The sequence below is a fragment of the Aristolochia californica genome, unplaced genomic scaffold (genome assembly GCF_029961685.1).
Source record: "Aristolochia californica isolate CCGP_79_NKW_82.1479 unplaced genomic scaffold, dmAriCali1.0.hap1 SCAF_2, whole genome shotgun sequence".
In the NCBI taxonomy this organism is placed as follows: domain Eukaryota; kingdom Viridiplantae; phylum Streptophyta; class Magnoliopsida; order Piperales; family Aristolochiaceae; genus Aristolochia; species Aristolochia californica.
In genome coordinates, this window is record NW_027181881.1 from 51,130,182 (window position 1) to 51,149,826 (window position 19,645).

General features: G+C 35.3%; 2 protein-coding genes across 2 annotated transcripts; one reads left to right on the plus strand and one right to left on the minus strand.

The window, feature by feature from the left end:
* Nucleotides 1-15,689: 15,689 nt before the first annotated feature.
* Nucleotides 15,690-16,799, plus strand: LOC137957320 (universal stress protein A-like protein). The gene is made up of 4 exons (XM_068805075.1): nucleotides 15,690-15,880; nucleotides 16,068-16,162; nucleotides 16,300-16,421; nucleotides 16,501-16,799. The coding sequence occupies exons 1-4, from the start codon at nucleotides 15,709-15,711 to the stop codon at nucleotides 16,586-16,588; spliced, it is 477 nt and encodes a 158-aa protein (XP_068661176.1). The 5' UTR covers nucleotides 15,690-15,708; the 3' UTR covers nucleotides 16,589-16,799.
* A 220-nt stretch (nucleotides 16,800-17,019) lies between these two features.
* LOC137955653 (translationally-controlled tumor protein homolog) lies at nucleotides 17,020-19,179 on the minus strand. Its single transcript, XM_068802689.1, has 5 exons — nucleotides 19,056-19,179; nucleotides 18,083-18,156; nucleotides 17,790-17,918; nucleotides 17,520-17,677; nucleotides 17,020-17,319 (listed from the first exon to the last, which is right to left on the minus strand). The coding sequence occupies exons 1-5, from the start codon at nucleotides 19,081-19,083 to the stop codon at nucleotides 17,202-17,204; spliced, it is 507 nt and encodes a 168-aa protein (XP_068658790.1). The 5' UTR covers nucleotides 19,084-19,179; the 3' UTR covers nucleotides 17,020-17,201.
* Between the last annotated feature and the right edge of the window lie 466 nt (nucleotides 19,180-19,645).

The window sequence follows — 19,645 nt, forward strand, 5'->3', positions numbered from 1 at the left end:
CCTTGTCTTTCATGGTGGATCTGAATATGAACTTGAGAAGGACTAAAGGGATGTTCCTTGTCTCCTTTAATCTCCAACTGCTACCTCTTTTCACCTTTTCTGCCTCTTTGTACAAGTTCGGAGGTGTTTCCTTGATGGGTATGTGAGGTGCGAATCGCCCATGATTTGTTTTGTTTCTGTAGATGTCCAGAAAATGGACTCCACTTAGCTGGAATTTGGGCAAGAACCTCCCCCCTGTTCATCACTTTCCGTTGCTTCAGTGCTTCATGCCTGATCTGCAGTTTCTTCTTCCTTAGTTGTGACTCTCTGTGAAGCAATCCTCCAAGACGAGTCGAGTGATGAATGTATGCAAATTCTACACGGAATGAATTGATCAAAGTAATGTGGTTTATCGTCGGAAACTGTTCCTGTCTTTTGCTGCATTCAGGAAGAATCTCAAGCCTGAGACGGTGGATTTGATTGTCTGGAACCGGAGAAGACACGTAGGGGTTACAGTCCCAAATCAGATGCAAGTGGCGACAGCTGTTTCTGCCCCTTTATGGACTCCAGCCGATTCCCCAACACAACTTGTCATTTCGATACTGGACTGATCGACAAGTGCTTGAAACATTAGGCAGAGAGACACAACTGGTTCCTCAATTGGTGCGACATTGTTGGCGATTCCTGTTCATGGAATATTGATCTGTTGATAAGCGTGAGAATCCCAAACATTGATGTCTTGACCATTGGTTAAAGCAATAAGCTGAAAATTTCAGGGTAAATAGATTTCTCTTTCGGTATTACAGGGGAAATTGCTTGTTGAGTCCCCTTCTTGAGAGTCTTCGTCGGCAGCAGAAGTGGGTTAGATCAGATTTCAGGGTAAAAAAGAGCCAAGGGAGAGCTGAACATTCAAGCTTAATAGGTGTTCTAACCGAGTTCTTCAGATTTTTTAGTATTTGGTTCTGCTGAAGCACATTAACATGATTGAGTGACAAGCAGAAAAAAGAAGTTGATGATGGAGAAGGACTGAGTTCTGGTATCTTTATATCTGAGCTTTATATGAAGGACAACCAATTACAATATATAAAGGGAGAAGCTACTGATTTCCTTCCAATACTGCCAATGGTTGTCTCCACAGAAAAAGAAAAAGAAAAAAAGAATGGCTCAAAGCCATTTTGTTGGTACTAGCGGACGAAAAAGCCACTGCTCCGGATTATGTTCTTGATAAGATTTGGAGAGGGTGACAAGGGTTCTTCAAAAATTATATCATATATATCTGACTATCATCTGTCTAAAACAGGGACATAAATATAGTGAAATAATTGACATTCTTCACAAAGTACATGATAAGTTTTGTTAGTTAAACTATAAACCAGGGTTTGCTCATCCACGTGTGAAATGACTTTAATGCCCCTCGCATAAGGAAACTTGATTTTTTTAGTTAGTGGGCGGGATAAATGTTAAGTGACAGCTAGTGAAGTTTTTGTTTTTCTTCTAACGGATGGGATATTTATTCATTAGAGTTCAGTTTATTTATTCTATAGAAGTCTTCCATTTTTACTCCTCGTCTCAGCTCTAACACCATAAAAAAATTAACTTTCCAATAAAATTCCACTCTAGTCACTATTGCAAACTTCATGTTTTTGAAGAGAAAAATTTGTCAACAAGAATTTGTTTTATCTATCGATTTGCTTCTTTATAATCATCCCCTAAGGCTTTGTTTGGGACCGGAAAAGAGAAATTTTTTTTTTCTTGTTCAGATGCCTGTGGAAAATGAGAAAAAAATGGAAGAGAAATGCAGTTTCTCTTATTTGGATACAAGTGAAAAATAAAAAAATAGTAATACTCTAAAATTTTGTTCTCTCAATAATTCTTTGTTGCCAAACAATAGTAAAGACCTTTCCCGCCATTTTTCTTTTCTTATCTTTTCTGTGAGTTCCAAACATACCCTTAAATTTATGTGATTATTTGTTTGAATCACTTGAATTTTTCTATTAATCACTACCATTGATGAAACCCATAAAAGTTGGAGCATCCTTGTTGACAATCTTTCTCACTAGATGTAACTTGAGATATTTCTCTTGGTTAGGGATGTTAACTTTACCTATTTACCAGATTTTTAATTTTTAATTTATTAAATAGAATAAAAATTAACTAAAAATTACTCAATTAGGTGTTGGATAATCTTACCCGATTAGGTATTGACAGTTTATAAAAAAAATAATTACAGGTAGGGGTTATTCTATATCTGATTACCCATTTATCTATAATGGCAATTCAATTATTTTTTATTATGTATATGTGAGATATTTTACATTCTAGTGACTTTTATAAAGGGTTTTGTAATATTTTTTAATTATTTTTGTTCTAGGTTTATATATATATATATATATATATATATATATATATATATATATATATATATATATATATGTATATATATACATGATTTATATGATTTTTTTACAACTTTTATGTTTATATAGAGTTTAATTTATTTTATTTTTTTGCTATAATTCCATTTGTTGACACAACTACTGATTTTAACATTAGGTAAATAGGTAATAAACAAATTAAGATATAAATAATTGGATAAAACGATATACAACACGAGTAGTTTATATTCAAAATTTACATTCAAAAAATAACTTACATTGTTATTTTTATAACCTTTACATCCCTAAGCTTGATGCTACGGTATAAGCCATAAATGAAGTGTTCATATTTCCAAATAGTGTTAATTTTACATGTTTACCATTTACGAAGGGAATATGGGACAACAGTTTGCTAAGAAGGTAGTGTCTCCTCACTCAACCCCATCCCTCTATGAAAATTGAAATTGAGAAAAGAAATATCTTCATTGTTGGTAAACCGGAGTAGACACCATAGTTGATATTTAAGAGATTTTACGGAGGAATTCGGAATTGAAAGAGTTTCCAAAAGGCGAATAACTCAGGATTTAGAGTGTTTTATTTTCTCTCTTGCTCTGTCGACCGTCATATTTCTTTTTTAGTTTGTTTCTTATATTTTTTCGGAGAAGAAAAATGGAACAATTGCTTCTCTTCTCTTCTCTTTATTGTTTTTTTTTTTTGTTTGTTTCTACTCGGATGATTGCTTCTCTTCTCTTTTTTGCTCTTCGTTGTTCTTTTATTTTTTCTCATTGTTTCTATGCTACTCCTCTCTTCTCCTTTTCATTACGACTCTTATCTCTTCTTCATTGCCTTCATCATCTTCAGTATATAATAATTATTTTCTTATTTAATGTTGGAAGACAAGGCCCAAACCCACATGACCAAGGAAGACCCATGCAACCAAGAGAATAGAAGATGGGTTCAAGGCCCATAGATCAAGGATAAGGCACATAGGCCCACATACATTGATGACATGATGATAAATAAAAGGTTATCTTATAGAGATGACATTGATGTAATTATGTTAAAGTTCTAGGGTTAAAACCCTAAACCCTAAGTTCAGGGGTATTATTATAATATTATAATTTTATAAATCTATAAATAGAGCTTCAGGGGGAAGGTAAAGAATAATCAAATTCTATAACCCTTCTTTCTCCAGTTTTCTCCCAATGGGTTTTTTCCCATTTTTCTCCATGAGCTAAATTGATGGAGTATTGAAAATCAACAAATATTTGTTCCCATATATTAATTTTTGTATTATTTATATTTTTCATGCCATTAGTTATTATTTTGTTTTATATAATAACATAACGTTATTACATAAATTCAGTTCATGAATAATAATTATTTATCTGACTTTATTTACATTACTTATAGTATCATATTTTTTGCCTTATGTTTCTTTTTTATTGGAAGGCAGGTGTATTATCTTTTTTAGTATTTCATTTCCATATTTTTTGCTTTTCCATGATAATTTATTTTTATATTATTATTTTTTTATATTCTATTAATTTAATAGTTTATCTAATTATTATATATGAGTCATATTATTTACATAACATTTTCTTGAATATTAATCAAATACATTATTTTATTTACATTAATTTTTAAATTCATGATTATATTATTTATTGTATCAAACGTTACTTCTTTTTTTGCTTAGTTTTAATTATATAATTTTACTTAATTATATTTTATCTATTCCATTCGTTAATATTATTTATTTATTTACCTTATTTATATTAATTATTTAAAAATATTTGTTATATTGAATCAATATTTTTTTGCTTTATTTAACTTTTTTTTATTGCAGCTGAAATTTATTATTTTATTTAATTCCTTTTTGCATTACTTTTCTTTTTTTTTTAATTCCTTTGTCGGTTTTTTATTTTGATACAGGAAAATACATTATTCATTATGCATATTATTTGAGTAATAGCATAGCAAAAATTATGTGTGATGCATGGGAGTTGGAGATGCACTTATTCAGTGTTCACTGCCATTGTTTTAGTCAAAACTATCGATCTGATAAAATTCCTACTGCCTTAACTGTTCACTGTCATTGTTTTAGTCAAAACTATCGATCCGATAAAATTCCTATTGCCTTAACTATTCTCTCTCATGCTGACTTAAAAGATGACTAATGGTAAGGGTGGCATCGAGCTAAGCCGAGCCCGAACCTACCTATGTTCGAGCCAAGCTTCGAGCCGAACCTCGTGTCGAGCCTAAAATTGTTATCGAGCTCGAGCCCAAATATTTTAACCAAGTTCGAGCCGAGCTTCGAGTCAAACCTTGTTTCGAGCCTAAAATTTTTATCGAGCTCGAGCCCAAATATTTTAACCAAATTCGAGCTTCAACATACATTTAAAACTTTTCAAAAAGTATATATAAAATAAATTGTATATAAAATTATGCATATATTTTACATAAAATTGGGTATGACCTCTACATAAAATTGGGCATAACCTATATATATATATATATTACATGTATAAGATTGGGTATGACCTCTACTTAAAATTGAGCATAATCTATGTACATAATACCTGCATAAACACTCCATAAACACTCCATAAAATTGTCTATACATTCCATAAACACTCCATAAAATTGTCTACATTTTCCATGAACACTCCATGAAATTGTTTATACACTCCATACATTCCATAAAATAGTCTAAACACTCCATACAATACATAACATTAGGAATAAACTCCATACAATAATCAAACACAACAAAATAAAATAAAATATCACTATCTATTTACAATCACCAAATAAAATCTTTAAATCCTTTAAATAAAATCCTATTACTATTAGAGACTTACTAGAAAATTATAAGAAATATTTTAAATTTTTCTAAGGAAATAAATAAAAATTAATAATTAATCTAATATATTATTATAATTATCGATAAATTTTTAATCAAATAAAATGTCAAACACAAAATTACTATGAAAGTTTCCTAATACTAAAAGGATTATATCAACAACTGTCAAATACTTATTCAAAATTTTTCTATATGGTCTTCTAGCCCATCTTGGTAAGAAAATCTTACTGAGAAAATTATATGATTTTTTAACAAGAATTTAAAATTAAATTTTTTTTAAAAAAACATGAGGCACTAATTGTCCCTATATTGCTACTAAAAGTGTCTTTTCAACATTTATTGAAAAAACCACTAATAGTCTCTACAAACGTATTTCTACTAACATATCTTTCAATTTCTTCAAGAGCCATGAGGAAGGGACAAAGAGTTTTTTTTTTCTTTGTTTATGATCTCACACATAGGGTTGGCTTCAAATAAATTATATATAAAATTATGCATACATTTAAAAAAACATAATGATAGGTGAGGTTCAAGAATGAATTTCAATAATGGATTAAAATACACTAATATTAATCTTTTTTACTCCAATTGTTGTTTAGCTTGTTTTGTAATTTTTGAATCTGGCCATAAATTTATTATGGCCTCTTTAGTGCCCCTAGATGAAAATTTATATTCTAGGAAAAACTAGAAATATATTTCCTATGATACATATTCCAAAAAAAAACCTTTAAATAAAATCCTATTACTATTAGTGATTTATTAGAAAATTACAAGAAATATTTTAAAATTTTCTTAGGAAAGTTAAATGGACCTTTTATTGCCTCTTCTAGGGAAATAAATAAAAATTTATAATCAATCTAATATATTATTATACTTATCGATAAAATTTTAATCAAATAAAATGTCAATCACAAAATTGCAATGAAAATTGTTTCATGCTAAAAGTATTACAGCATCAACTGTTAAATACTTATTCAAAAATTTTCTATACAGTTTTTTACCCCATCTTGGTAGGAGAATTTTCTATTAGAAAATTAATTTTTTCTTCTTGGGATCATGAACTGGGCAGGTCAGGGGCGCAAGGATCGAAACAGCAGATGAGGTGCTAGTAGCCGGGAGGGACACAGAGGAACACCACTGGGAGAGTGTGTCAGATGAGGGGCGGTCATGATGAGAAAGAAGTGAAGGGGAAAATAGACTCAACTAATTTAACATGACGTGATGCATAAAGACGAGATGTAGTAGGATCAAGACATAGATATGCACTTTGAGTAGTTGAATACCCTAAGAAAACAAATGGAGAGGAATAAGGAGTGAGTTTGTGAGAAGAGTATGGCCGAAGCCACGGAAAACAAAGACAACCAAAACTGCATAGTTTAGAATAATTAGGAGGATTGTGAGATACCATATAGAGAAGAGATAAAAGAATAATTTTTCGATGAGACAATCTCAACTTCTCTTAACCTGATCATCTTGATCTCTATCAGTTCCCTCATAAACTCCTTTCTGAACCATAAGGCCATGTATTTTAATGAAAAAGATCTCCTTGTAATGGAATGACAATTACTTCATTGGTGAAAACCAAAAAATACAAAAGTAGCTGGTAGATACTTCTCTGCATAAAGGGCATTTTTCTTTGCAGTCTGTAGCCTTCGTTGATTATGGTTATGGATGCAGAAGAGCATGCATACAAATAAAAGAAGTGCCCACATTTCTGAAACTCTTCTATATGACTACATCTTGATCAAGCATGTTTACCAGAATAGAAAGTGCTACTGATAATGAAGGCAGGTTAGTCCACCTTCAAGAAAGCTTCACCACCAATCTGAGTGGTAATGATTCTATGACCAACTAATGGATCTCTTTCTTGTATCCCTCTTCCTACAAAAATTGATGAAAATATATCATTGAAACTTTTTGCTAACGAGAATGATTTTGATAGTCAAGTAAGATCAATTTAACTGGCAGAATAACTACCCAAAAACAGGAAATACATTATTATTACCATTAATAATGGAAAAAGGACAAGGAAAAGAGAAGTGAAATTCCTTACATGGTTTGCTACAGACCATAGTTCCATAGTTCATAGCATGCCATACAATAGTATTGGGTGGAGATGAATAAAACTATATTAGAAAGGCAAGATTAGCAATGCATAGTCAATGGATTGACAAACTGGGAAGGCATGATTGTTCTCGGCTCCAACCCAGTTCTGATACTTTCTTGATCCCCTAACTGCAACAGAATTTGGACTTTTACAAAGTCATGAACATAATTTGTGTCATGAATCCTTGTTCTAGTTATTTTCTCATATCTTGTACTGTAGTCCCAAAGGAAAGTTTGCCCGAAAAAAAAAATGAAACAAGGGAAGAACGAAGTTGAAGAATCAAAAAGTTATGCATGCACAAGAACACAATGTGTTGGAATATTTGTTTGTATCGATCGGGCCAGTCCTTGTATAAGATCTGTGCGGATGCTTTCCTTAAAGGTTCGAGCCTTTTAGCGCACTGGGGTCAACATAGTATCAGAGCAAGTTGGTCCCGCGTTCGAGTCCCGCTCCCACTGAATTTTTCCCAGGTATTTTGGTGAATTTGTCCCGGGTTTTTTCGATGAGTTTGTCCACGGGTTTTCCCCATGCGGGAGAGTATTGGAATATTTGTTTGTATCAACCAAACTAGGCCTTGTATATGATCCGTGCGATTGTTTTCCTAAAAGGTTCGAGCCTTTTAGTGCACTGGTTTCAACATAGTATCAGAGCAGGTTGGTCCCGAGTTCGAATCCTGCTCCCACCGAATTTGTCTTGGGTTTTTTCGGTGAATTTGTCCATTAGTTTTCCCTGTGGGGAGTGTTGGAATATTTGTTTGTATATTGCTATCTGTATTCAGTTTCCATGTATGCCGGTCGAGATTGGAGAGTTTTGTAGCCGATGGTGACTGGTGTTGGAGAGTTTTGTAGCCGATGGTGACTGGTGGGCCGGTTCTCACCTGAGACCGCAAACGGATTCACCTGGAGGAACATGCTTGAAGAATAATTAGCCTAATAACAAGAGAAAAGAAAAGAAACAGAGAATAAGGGGGGGTTAGTGCCCCAAAGTGGATTCTTGAAGATCAAGTCATGTCCAACATGAAGATCAGGTAAGAATTTAGTGTTAGTGTTGACGCCTTCATGTACAGGAAAACAGTTTCCAGTGAATAGTGCACACTAATTAGAAAAACATAAAAAACAAGAGAATACAGTACACTTATAATTACATCATAATCCTCGAACCCCAAATTGGGTAAAACCATCATTATTACTACATGAGTAACTTATTTAATGTATAATTTAAATATATTAATATATTTATTAATTGAATTAGATATGTTATTGTGCATTAATATAGTAATTACATGAGGCAATGAAATACGCACATGATTAATTATAATATAGCCTAAAAATGAATGTTTTAAGAGGAAAAATTGATTTAATCATAACTTTAATACACTATATATTTGTACGTAATATTACCACTATTAAATCACTAATATAATACAATAAATAAAAAATAAATATAATGAGTAAATAAAGAATTATTTTATTAAAAACGAAATATGCGTAGTATTAATTGATAATATATTTCCAAAAAATTAAAATTAATCAATTGATCAAATACATATTGTAACTATATTTTATTTATCAGACTTAAATATCTAGTTTAATATAGTAATAAAATATAATAAATATAATATATAAATAAATATACAACTTTATTACTAATGTAATAGAGTTTTATTGTAATAAGCAGTTCGTGATTAGCATTAAAATCATCAAATTACAAGTTTAGTACATAAGAACAACACATGTTCAAATACAATAAAAGATACACTCATCAGTTATCATTCCACATGCAAGTCGCTATGTCATCTCGAAATTGTGATGCTCTTGTGGATTCTAATGCACGCTGCCTCCGAAAGCTTGTTACTTGGGTATCCTCTTCCACAAGACCATCGCTATCATCGCTGTCTGTATCGTCTGTTGCACATAATTGAACCCCATCACCTCCTCCACCAAACTCGTCATCCGAATCATCATCTTCCAAATCAAATATATCATTGTAATCCTCTGTACGCATATAATTGTGCAATATGCAGCAAGCAATGACAATTTTTGTCTGCACCTTAAAAGAAAATGGAGGAGTGCCTTTCAATATTTGAAATCGAGCTTTTAAAGCACCAAAAGTTCTCTCAATAGTATTCCGCAAAGACGAGTGTCTTTGATTGAATAATTCTTTTTCATTCTTAGGAATATTATCTCCAAATTCTTGCAAATGATATTGAGTTCCTCGATATGGAGCCAAAAATCCTCGTACATTTGCATAACCAGCATCGACTAGATAATATTTACCTACAATACCAAATATTTTCTACATTAAATAATTAAAGATAAAATAGATAAAATATTACTGCATAAAATATATTATTTACCTTCAGGTACAAATAGTTTATTTCGGCGAGTCAATGCGTCCTTCAGTACACAAGAATCAGCTGTTGATCCCTCCCATCCAGCTAGTACATGCTGCCATCACATTTTGTGAGAGATAACCCTTTCTGTTCCAGAACCTTGGTTGTTCTTCAAGCGGGATGTTTGCTTTGATATGCGTTCCATCAATAGCCCCAATACAATCCTAACTATATAAGCGGGGCCATTAGTATTGACTAAATTTGTATAGTAATCTAAATAGAGGGCAAGTGATGTTACCTTGAAGTATGGATAAAACTTTGAATTGTTTAAAATCCTCGAGTGTGTGCGTTCTGAAGGCTGTTTGATATAATCAGAGTGAAGTTTGAGGATAACATCCAACACCTTGTTGAAATATTTACTTATGGACAAATTCGATCTATCAAACATCTCTGCTGTGACACTATAGGCTTGTTGTTGACCAACAGTTAGGAGGAAATAGGCAAGTTGTTCTTCCACTGAGATGGTCTTTGTCGCTGATAAAAACCCTTTGGTATTAAGTATTGTTGCCAATTTGTGAAATACAATTTGATTCAACCTGTAAACTTTTCGAAATTTAACAGGAGATTTGTCTAAGGCCTTTTGCAAATACAACGGACAATTCATCCCATAAGAACGTGGTACACCTCTGTTGCTAGGGCATAGATAGTATTTTACTATGACGACAATAATACATGCCAATCCAATCATAATTACATCCATATCTTCTTCTGTCATAATATCCATGAGAATCTGCAAATTTAAACTTCTAAATAGTCATAAACAAAAATAATAGCTAATCTTTAATCATAACTTATTCATCCAAACTCAATAATCATATTCACATCAATACTCATCCACCATATTATCCACATAATATATTAAGACAACAAACATATAAAATAGAAACCTTAACCATACTGATAAGTCTAGCAACGTTATAATTCAAATATCGTCTTTAATACATAACAATCTTCTCAAAAAAGATATTGTACTTAAAATGCATTACAATTACTTGTTTGCACAATAATTAAGCCACTTAACCCGCTCCGCCACTGTCATTTTTAAAAACACGGTCTTCTTACTTGGCGTATTTATCCATTCAGGAGCGTCATACTTCAGTGCCTCTGACAGGTCCGGAATTTTCATGAGGGCATTGACCCAAGGTTCTTCGACATCGCGTTCCTTATACTCCATAACACATTTCATAGCTTCAGCGATCTGGCCAACTACATCAATTAATTGTCTATTGTCTTCAGTGGGCAATTTGCTTATCTTTCTACGATGACATGAAGATGGCCCTTTAGTTCCACAAGATTGATCCGCTGTCGAATCATTTCCACTATTGAATTGCGGTGGAGTTCCCATAACTATGTCAACATTGTCGAGCTCATCCATCGGGATAGGAGCCGACTGATCATGGATAATTTCATCACACAGATCTATAGGAGTTGTACTACCATTCCCTACGACTATTGTGTTTCCGACTACAATAGCCAATTTGTCGTAAAGGGGGCAACCTTGTTGTCTATACTTCTCAGCCTCTTTATGCTCCTACAAGAATAAAACATCATTTTTAGTAATGCGAAACAATACAAACTGTTTTATAATATATCATGATTTACTGACGTTAATGTAGTCTTGCCATACAGAATGACATGCAGTAACTCGTTGTGTGGTTGCATCCCAACCGAACCCACTAGTGTTGAGACAGCTCGTTACCGTTTGGTATGTTTTCTTCCATGATCTTGTTTGATTCTTAAGATGCTCAATAGTTTTTTTATTGACAGCGTCTTCATTGAACTTACTAACACATTCCGTATATACCTCGTGCTTCCAAACACCATTGGGCAACTTGTTCCCTATATATACCTGCTCGACTAAAAGATCGAGCATTTTGTTGTCTTCTTCAAAGCTCCAAAAGTCATATGGTCGACCACTTGGTTGTTTTCTTGCAGCCATTTTCAATCTAAATCCGAAATTGTCCTCATGGAAAAAACTTTATCAGACAACCATTACCCGTCACGAAACAAAAACCACAAATAAGAAAATACCATGTGGTGGATATTTATAACACCCGAATCTCCTCACCACATGGCAAAAACATTCCATAGCACTTCAAAATTTTTAAAAAACATTCTAAAACATTCCAAAACTAATCAACTATTTCCATTGGAGATGCAAAACAATGCAAACACACACACACAAACACACACATCAAGTCCAAATTCACCGAACACCCCTGGTAGAGCCCCATATGACTTCACAGTCACTACGAACTGTACCTCGTCAGTGATGGGGGTCGGGTTTCGTTGGCTAATGGACGCCCATGTAGGCGACTCAACCTTGTTTGAATTGGACTAAACACTGTAAACCATAATTGAGAACCTTAAAAACCCTAGACCCTAAACCCTAACCCTAGACCCCATAGCTCCAAAACCTCCTAAACCCTAACCTTAGACCCCATACCCCCCAAACCTCCTAAACCCTAACCCTAGACCCCATAACTCCAAAACCTCCTAAACCCTATACCCCAAACCCTAATTCCAGAAGTTAAACAAAAAACCCTAGATCTTAACAACCCTAAAAGCCCCAAACCCTAAACCCTAAACCCTATCACCCATTAAACCTTAGCTGAAAAAAATTGAAAAAAAAACCTAAACCCTAATTCCAGAACCTAAACCCTAACAATACCATAAATCCTTAACCCTAAAAACTTAACCCCTAAATACAAAGCACCAAACCATATAAACACTAAACCCTAACCCTAATAAAAAATTTAGACCCTAATCCATAACACTAAATCCCACAATTATGCACAAATAACCCCAAATTAGACACTGGAACTAAAATTAAATCAAATACAAAACTCATTTAATCAGAAAAAAAATTAGGGTTTAGTCATACCTTCTGAAATTTGGGGAAAACCGAAGCCGACGACTGAAATCAAAGCCAAACTGGGAAAATCGATGCTGAATTGAAGTAGAAATTTAGAAATCGAAGCCCAATGTCAATATCGAAGAAAACCAAAACTGAATTAGGGGAAATCGCAGGAAATCGGAGGGAATTTTGGGAGAAAAGATATAAGTGAGAGGGAGAAGGGAGTGAGATGCCGCAAGGGGGAAAAGAGGGAGAAGAGACAAAGAGAAGAGAGGGAGGCCGAGAGGGATAAGAGAGAGGGAGAAACGAGCGAGAGGTTTAGAGGGAGAACGAGTTCGAGATGGAGAAGGATGTCGGAAGGACACTCGCAGCGAGAGACGGAGGTAGTAGAGAGGGAGACCGGAGAGGGACGGCGGAGACGAGAGAGCGAGCAGAGAGCTCGAGCTTCACGGAAACGACAGAGGGCTGCGAGAACGAGAGTGTCTGTGTGCGGGAACGAAACGAGCGAAATGAAAAAAAAATAGAGACGGTCGAGCTAGAGAGAGCCCGCGCGAGAGAGTCAAGTGGATGATTCTCAAAATCGGGCGGAAAGCACTTTTCGCTCGTTACGCTTGAGACATGAACTCTTGATTCATGTATATTCATGTACATGACATGAATTTTGGCGCCCCCAAACGACATCAGAACATGAACTGCATAATGCGCTTGAAGATCATGTCTTGACTCATGTGCACTAACCCCCCCCCCACCACCCTAAAAGAGATTAAAAATGCAGGACAACATGCACATGAACAGAATGGTTTTAAAGACATGTTGCCTCCGTGGACGAGCACATTAAGAGGAAAACGATGATTATAGAGAAAAATTCCCGAACGAGAAGGAGAGAAAAGGAAGAAGGGAGAGAAGTAAGAAAAGTAAAAACAGAGATTGAAGGGAAGAAAAGATAAAGAAATGACGGGAAGAGAGGGAACTCCTTGGAGGTACGACGCATTCGGAGAGCTCAACACCTCGAACTACCACCACCACCACCCAGAACCCGATTTACAAGAGCAGTTGTGGGCTTCTGGGAGGAGGTGGTGATGGGTCAAGGTATTGAGAGCGTGTTCTTGCGCTCTTGGAAAAGCCGGGACACCTTGGCCAGTCTTCCCTTCCCAGAATAACTTCTCAATGGTGGGACGATGTGAAGTGCCCTTTCTAATGAATCAAGCAAGATTCAACCCTCGAATTAAACCCCTGCTCATCGACCACCTACATGAGATCGCTGCCGTTGGATCACTTTAGCCCTCCTGACTTATTCTCGGCTGTTAATTAGATCTAAAGCTAAAATAGCAGTTAATTTTTCTTTTGGTCAACGTTTGTGGAACACGTATGCCTGTCGCTACTTAAATCTACTGTTTTTTTTTAAAAAAAATCCCATGGGTGGAAATTGAAATAAATTATAAAATATTAATTATTATATTTTTCTATGTTTTTATTTTTAAATAAATTATAAAATAAAAGTAAAATATATTTTTCTAAAAATACCTTAAGAAAGAAAGAAAGAAATCACCTCAGAAGCCCGTGAAACAGAAGGTGAAGCGGGTGCGAGGAAGTCTCCTATTGTTATAATAAATCTTCAAACGGGTAATCTTTAAAATCAATACTATATTTATTAAATAAATAAATATTATATTTCTAAATGCAGTCAATTAACATAGTATTCTCGAATGGATAGATTTTTAATATAGCCAGTTTAAGTTTAGGGGTAACATAAATATTTAGATTTTGTTGCCATGTTTCTCCCATACATACTGGCAGGTAGGTCAAGGTGATTCGTATTTGTTTCAATTTGATGACTCCCAAATATCTCCTTTCAAGTTCTTAGTAAAATATACAAGAAACCTCTAATAAAAAGAGGGGAGAATTTTGAACAAAATTTTTGCAATTGCGAAGATATAGAAAAAAGCATACTTCATATGGCTGGATGGTAATTACTCCATTGGCTTGGATGCATATACCTTAGCTCCAATAGATAATATCGGGGTCGTTGATGCTTCCAGTGAAAACTTGAAAAAAGATTTATGGAATTTCTTGTGCATTTTCACTTGGCCTATACGGTTCCGCCAAGTCAACTTCCTTTTGAGAAGCTTGGCAAGAACTACCTTGATGTTGAGGATCTCCCATCCAATACAAGCAACATAGAGATATCTAGATAAACTAGTCTGAGCAGGCAGGAGAAGGGATTTGATTCTTTGCATTCACGCGATTTCATACAGTTGGAGATTTCTTGGATCATTATTTTGTTGATCTTTCTAGCCATTGTGCATTATTATCTCAGGTAATGACCCTTTATACTAGGTTACAAAAAATATAATTAGAGTTTCATACTGTGTTTAGGCCTATTATCTATAGCATAGAAAGATGCCAAGACAGAATTGTAAACTTTAATATTTAATATCATACACGATTTTCTATCCTTTTTTTTTATGGAAATAGATCAAAATCTCATGTGCTATCAAAATACGACTTTGATGTTTAGCATCATGAAATCAAGTCAGGGAAGATTTTCTTCAACCTATGGACCAAAATATTTGACAAAATACAATGTTAAGACATTGCAAAGACTTAGCCATACATGGCTTACAATAGGGGTTGCATAACTACAGACAAATTTAAAATTACGACAAAACGATCGTCTTCAAAAATGATTCTGCTAACTTCGTGTAGATTTCTAAAAATCACAAAAGAGTAACAAAATCGGATTGTTCCTTCTTCCACTAATTTGGAGTTGAAGGCTGCCAAAACTCGTCGGCTGCCGTCGAAGCAAAAGTTCTTTCTGCCTGAAGAGTTACGTCATATTTCCAGCAACCACAAATTCACAGCCAACAAGTCAACCAAAAAAAAACACAAACATGACTCTGGAGTTGATTCGCTACAGTCGACCGTCCATCCAGAAGTTTCTCACAGGTTTCTCTTTGAAGCTGATGCCGTCCACTTGGATTGCTCCGTCTCTGATTCTTTTTCCATATCCACAAAGCTTACAATCCACGCTCTGTTTCCCGTCAATACTATATGAAACCTAGTATAAAGGTGCTGACGGATACACACTGCTTGATCGTAGGAGGATTGTTTTTGTAGCGTACTGGTAGAGAAATGGAGAACTCGGTCACGGTGGTAGGAATCGATGACAGTTCGGAGAGCTTTTATGCCCTGGAATGGACGCTTGATCGTTTCTTCGTTCCGTATCAGTCGAAACCTCCTTTTAAGCTGACCATAGTTCACGCAAAGCCCTCCCCATCTTCTGTCGTTGGTCTCGCTGGTCCAGGTCGGTACTTACAGTGCTTTTCTCCTCTTGTCTTTTTTTTTTCTCTGATAGGTATTCGTCGGTCGATTAGATACTTGATGCTGGTGTATTTTTGAATTTCGAATATCTATGTTGATGCTGAATCTATCAATATGATCTTTGACTACAGGAATGAAGATTTTAACTGTTTTCATTTCGATTAATACAGGAGGAATTGAAGTCTTGCCGTTTGTTGACGCGGATTTGAAGAAAATTGCTTCCAGGGTAGTGAACAGGGCAAAGGAGCTCTGCCTAAGTAAATCGGTAATTGCATATCGTTCACATTTCCTGCAGAATATTTGTTCCGTTTGCATGTCCATTCTACAGACACCCTTCTCTTCCATTTTCACTGAAACTGGTTTGCAAAATCCATTTTTTGTTATTGCTGACTGAAAGTGCAGGTGACAGATGTTGTGGTGGAAGTCGTAGAAGGGGACCCCAGAAATGTTCTGTGCGAAGCAGTGGAGAAGCATAAAGCCACCATGTTGGTGGTGGGAAGTCACGGTTATGGAGCTATAAAAAGGTATAGATTACAGAAGAGACAACGGTCAGAACCAGAAATTTTCTCAATCGGATTAACATAGCTAATCAATCACTTGCAGGGCTGTTTTGGGGAGTGTGAGCGACTACTGTGCTCACCATGCTCACTGCTCTGTGATGATAGTGAAGATACCCAAAATTAGGCACTGATCCATCTGTGCCTATGAGCTGCATATTCAAGGAGTTTCAACTAGTGAGTAGCCCTTGTAATAAGATGCAATTCTGCATCAAATCTATCTACTGATACTCGTAGAGAATACTTCTCTTCCTGTATTTCAAGACTTGGATAACAACGCCGGTTGCTTGTACTTGTAAATCGAATAAACAAATGCTAAGTAGGCGATCCCAACTGTTCTTCTTACATCAGTTCCTCTTCTATATTAATCTAAAATCCTAACTTTTAACTTCTGCTACAACACTCAATGGATATTTCTTATTCGCAAAAATTTCTCGATAAATTATTGGTTGTTCGTTAAGCATTTCATACAAATTTCCCAGCCAAAGTTATCTCACTTGAAAATATGGGCCATGCATCTGATCAGAATTGGTTGAGCGACACACTACACTTTCTCACGAAGAAATTGCCACAAGTACATTTTATATAATTGTATTAGTCACCCAAACACCCAATAAATATCTTTATTTAAAAAACATAAACGGAAAATCATAACTCACAAGTTTTTCTCGAATGTTTCAACCAAGAATTTTACGGCCAACTAAAACTACAACACCCCTGGCATTCGGTAGGCCAAAATTTTACTTCTTAGCACTTTATCTCCTTCAATCCATGGGCCAAGTACAAAAAGGTAGGGTCAGCGGCACCGTCCTTGTAGTAAGCAAAGACGAGGCTGCCATCATCATGCATGCTCTCTCCCACGAAACTGCAAGACAAACATAATCCATTGTTAGACTTGGAAAGCAACACGGTAAGACACCTGCACTCAAGGAGAAAAAAGATAATATTTTGAGCAAGATGTTAACACGAACGGAATATCCACGATTAAAGATTTAGACATCATGAGGTGTCCCTGTAAAGATTTAATAATATAATCATTCGAAACGGCAAGAGCAAACCACATACAATTGGAGATCCTTGATCTTTGAAAGAAGATATTTAGTTGCGCCCTCAATGTTCTTTTTAAATAGTTCTTGTTTCTCCTCTTCCAAATTGGGCGTCAGCAATTTGATATATCTCTTCATGAATGTCAAAAACTGCTTCTTGTCAAAAGAAGGTTGCTCCTGTAACGAAAGACATTCGATGCAGTTCAGCTATAAATCAATTATACATGATGAAGAATCGATTAATGTTTAAAACTATATAGGAAGAAAACACGGTTCAAGTAAAAAATACCTGAAGCCGGAATGTATCAACAATATCGACAACTTTTTGAACCTGATCATCAACGCCTTCGTCTTCGTCAGCACCTTCCGCAGAAGGGTTAGCACCGATATCCACATCTACGGCTCCTTGGACAACCCACTATAGAACAATTTTATTTAATCAGAAGACACCCACAAAGCAGAAAAGAACATCATAATTCGCAATTAAAGACTGAATTACATCTACGAGAAGAGTAACCAGAACTTAGAAACTGATGTCGGAATAGTATATTTCAAATTTAGAAAAATACCCGGAGTACTGACCTTCCCCTCAACTTCCCATAGCATTCCATTCTCGATTTCCTTGTAAGGGAATGAGTCCGAGAGAAGCTCATCACCTGAAATTCATCAACAAAATTCAATTTGAAATATTCGTTAAAAAATAACAGAGACTAGAGAGGGGATTTGCTGCAAAACAGAATGCTTGGTGCGGGAAAAAAAATACATTAACAGCAATGCATGAATTCTGATCGCACGAGGGATGGGAAAGGTTAGACATCAGAAGTAATTTATAGATAATGAATATACGTCCCAGATTCAAATATCAAGTTTGCTTGCAGTCATTCCACAAAACCCCGCACCGGTGAAGGACAAGCACGTCAATGCTAATTTTGATAAAATAAGGAGGAACATGTCCGAGATCAGGGACAGACTGCCGATACATAACTTAAATAGCTTATATGAAGTTCAATTTAAAGAAGAAGATTAGATTGGATATGTCCAACTCTAGTTCATCTGCATACGAAAAATTAGAAGAAAAAAAAGCATGCAGAGAAGTAAAAGCAGTGACTGAAATAGCAAAGCAAACAACCTGAAGACAGCCACAACAATTCCAAAGATTAAATCTTCAAAGCTGAACGAATTTAAAAAAAATGACAACACAAAAGTCATAGAGAAAGTTATCAGGTCGTAACAAGTAAGACTCAAGTCAGAAATCAATAAAAGAGTAAAATTAGCGCATAAATCACGGAAATACAGAGCTCGCTTTTAGATCCGAACTCAAACAAGGCCTACAGATCTGATACCATAATCATAACAGCCTTAAAACAACAGAGAGTTTCGGTGTCAAAACCCTAGCACCGCAGATAACAGAAGGACAGCTTTGTGAAAGTCCAGCAAAGATCAATCCAAAAAAACTCCCAAAGACACATACAAACAGATCTAAACTCAGGCCACGGAAATCAAAAGAAGAGCAGATGCCCAAAGCCGACTAATACAAAGAGAAAATAGTGGATACCTGTAATGAGATCCTGGTAGAGCAACATGTTTGTAAAGCTCCCCGAGACTGGCCGACGCCCAAACACCTCAAGCCGGAAGCAACACAAAAGGGCGAGGAAGCGGTGGGAGAGAAAGAGGAGTCTAAAGCTCTATGGGAAGACTATTTATAATCGAGGGATGAGGGTTTATTATTATATAGAGCGAGTCGGCCACTCGCCCTGGTTTTCAACTTCCACGAGGAGAGGACTCTCCTAGGCCGACTCAACATCTAGAAAACGATAAGTTCTCGGGTCGAGTGAAAGCTTCTCACGTGCCAACTGAAGGATATTTAAAGTTAAATAAAACTGCCATAATAAAGACGATCCAGATATGTTTACCCGATTATGTTTTATCCCTTTTTGAGGATGAGTATCAATCCGATTAAAGGCCAAAAAGAAATATTAGGATCCGAATAAGATCTCGGAGGTGGCCGCGGACCCAAATTCTAAAAATTCGACGGGAAGTGGGGCTAGAATTCTTTCATAATTGGAGTAATTGCGGTGGAAGAGATTGGATCCGAAATCGGAAATTTTTGGTAGGAAGAGGGAGTGTAATTCTTTCAGATAGATA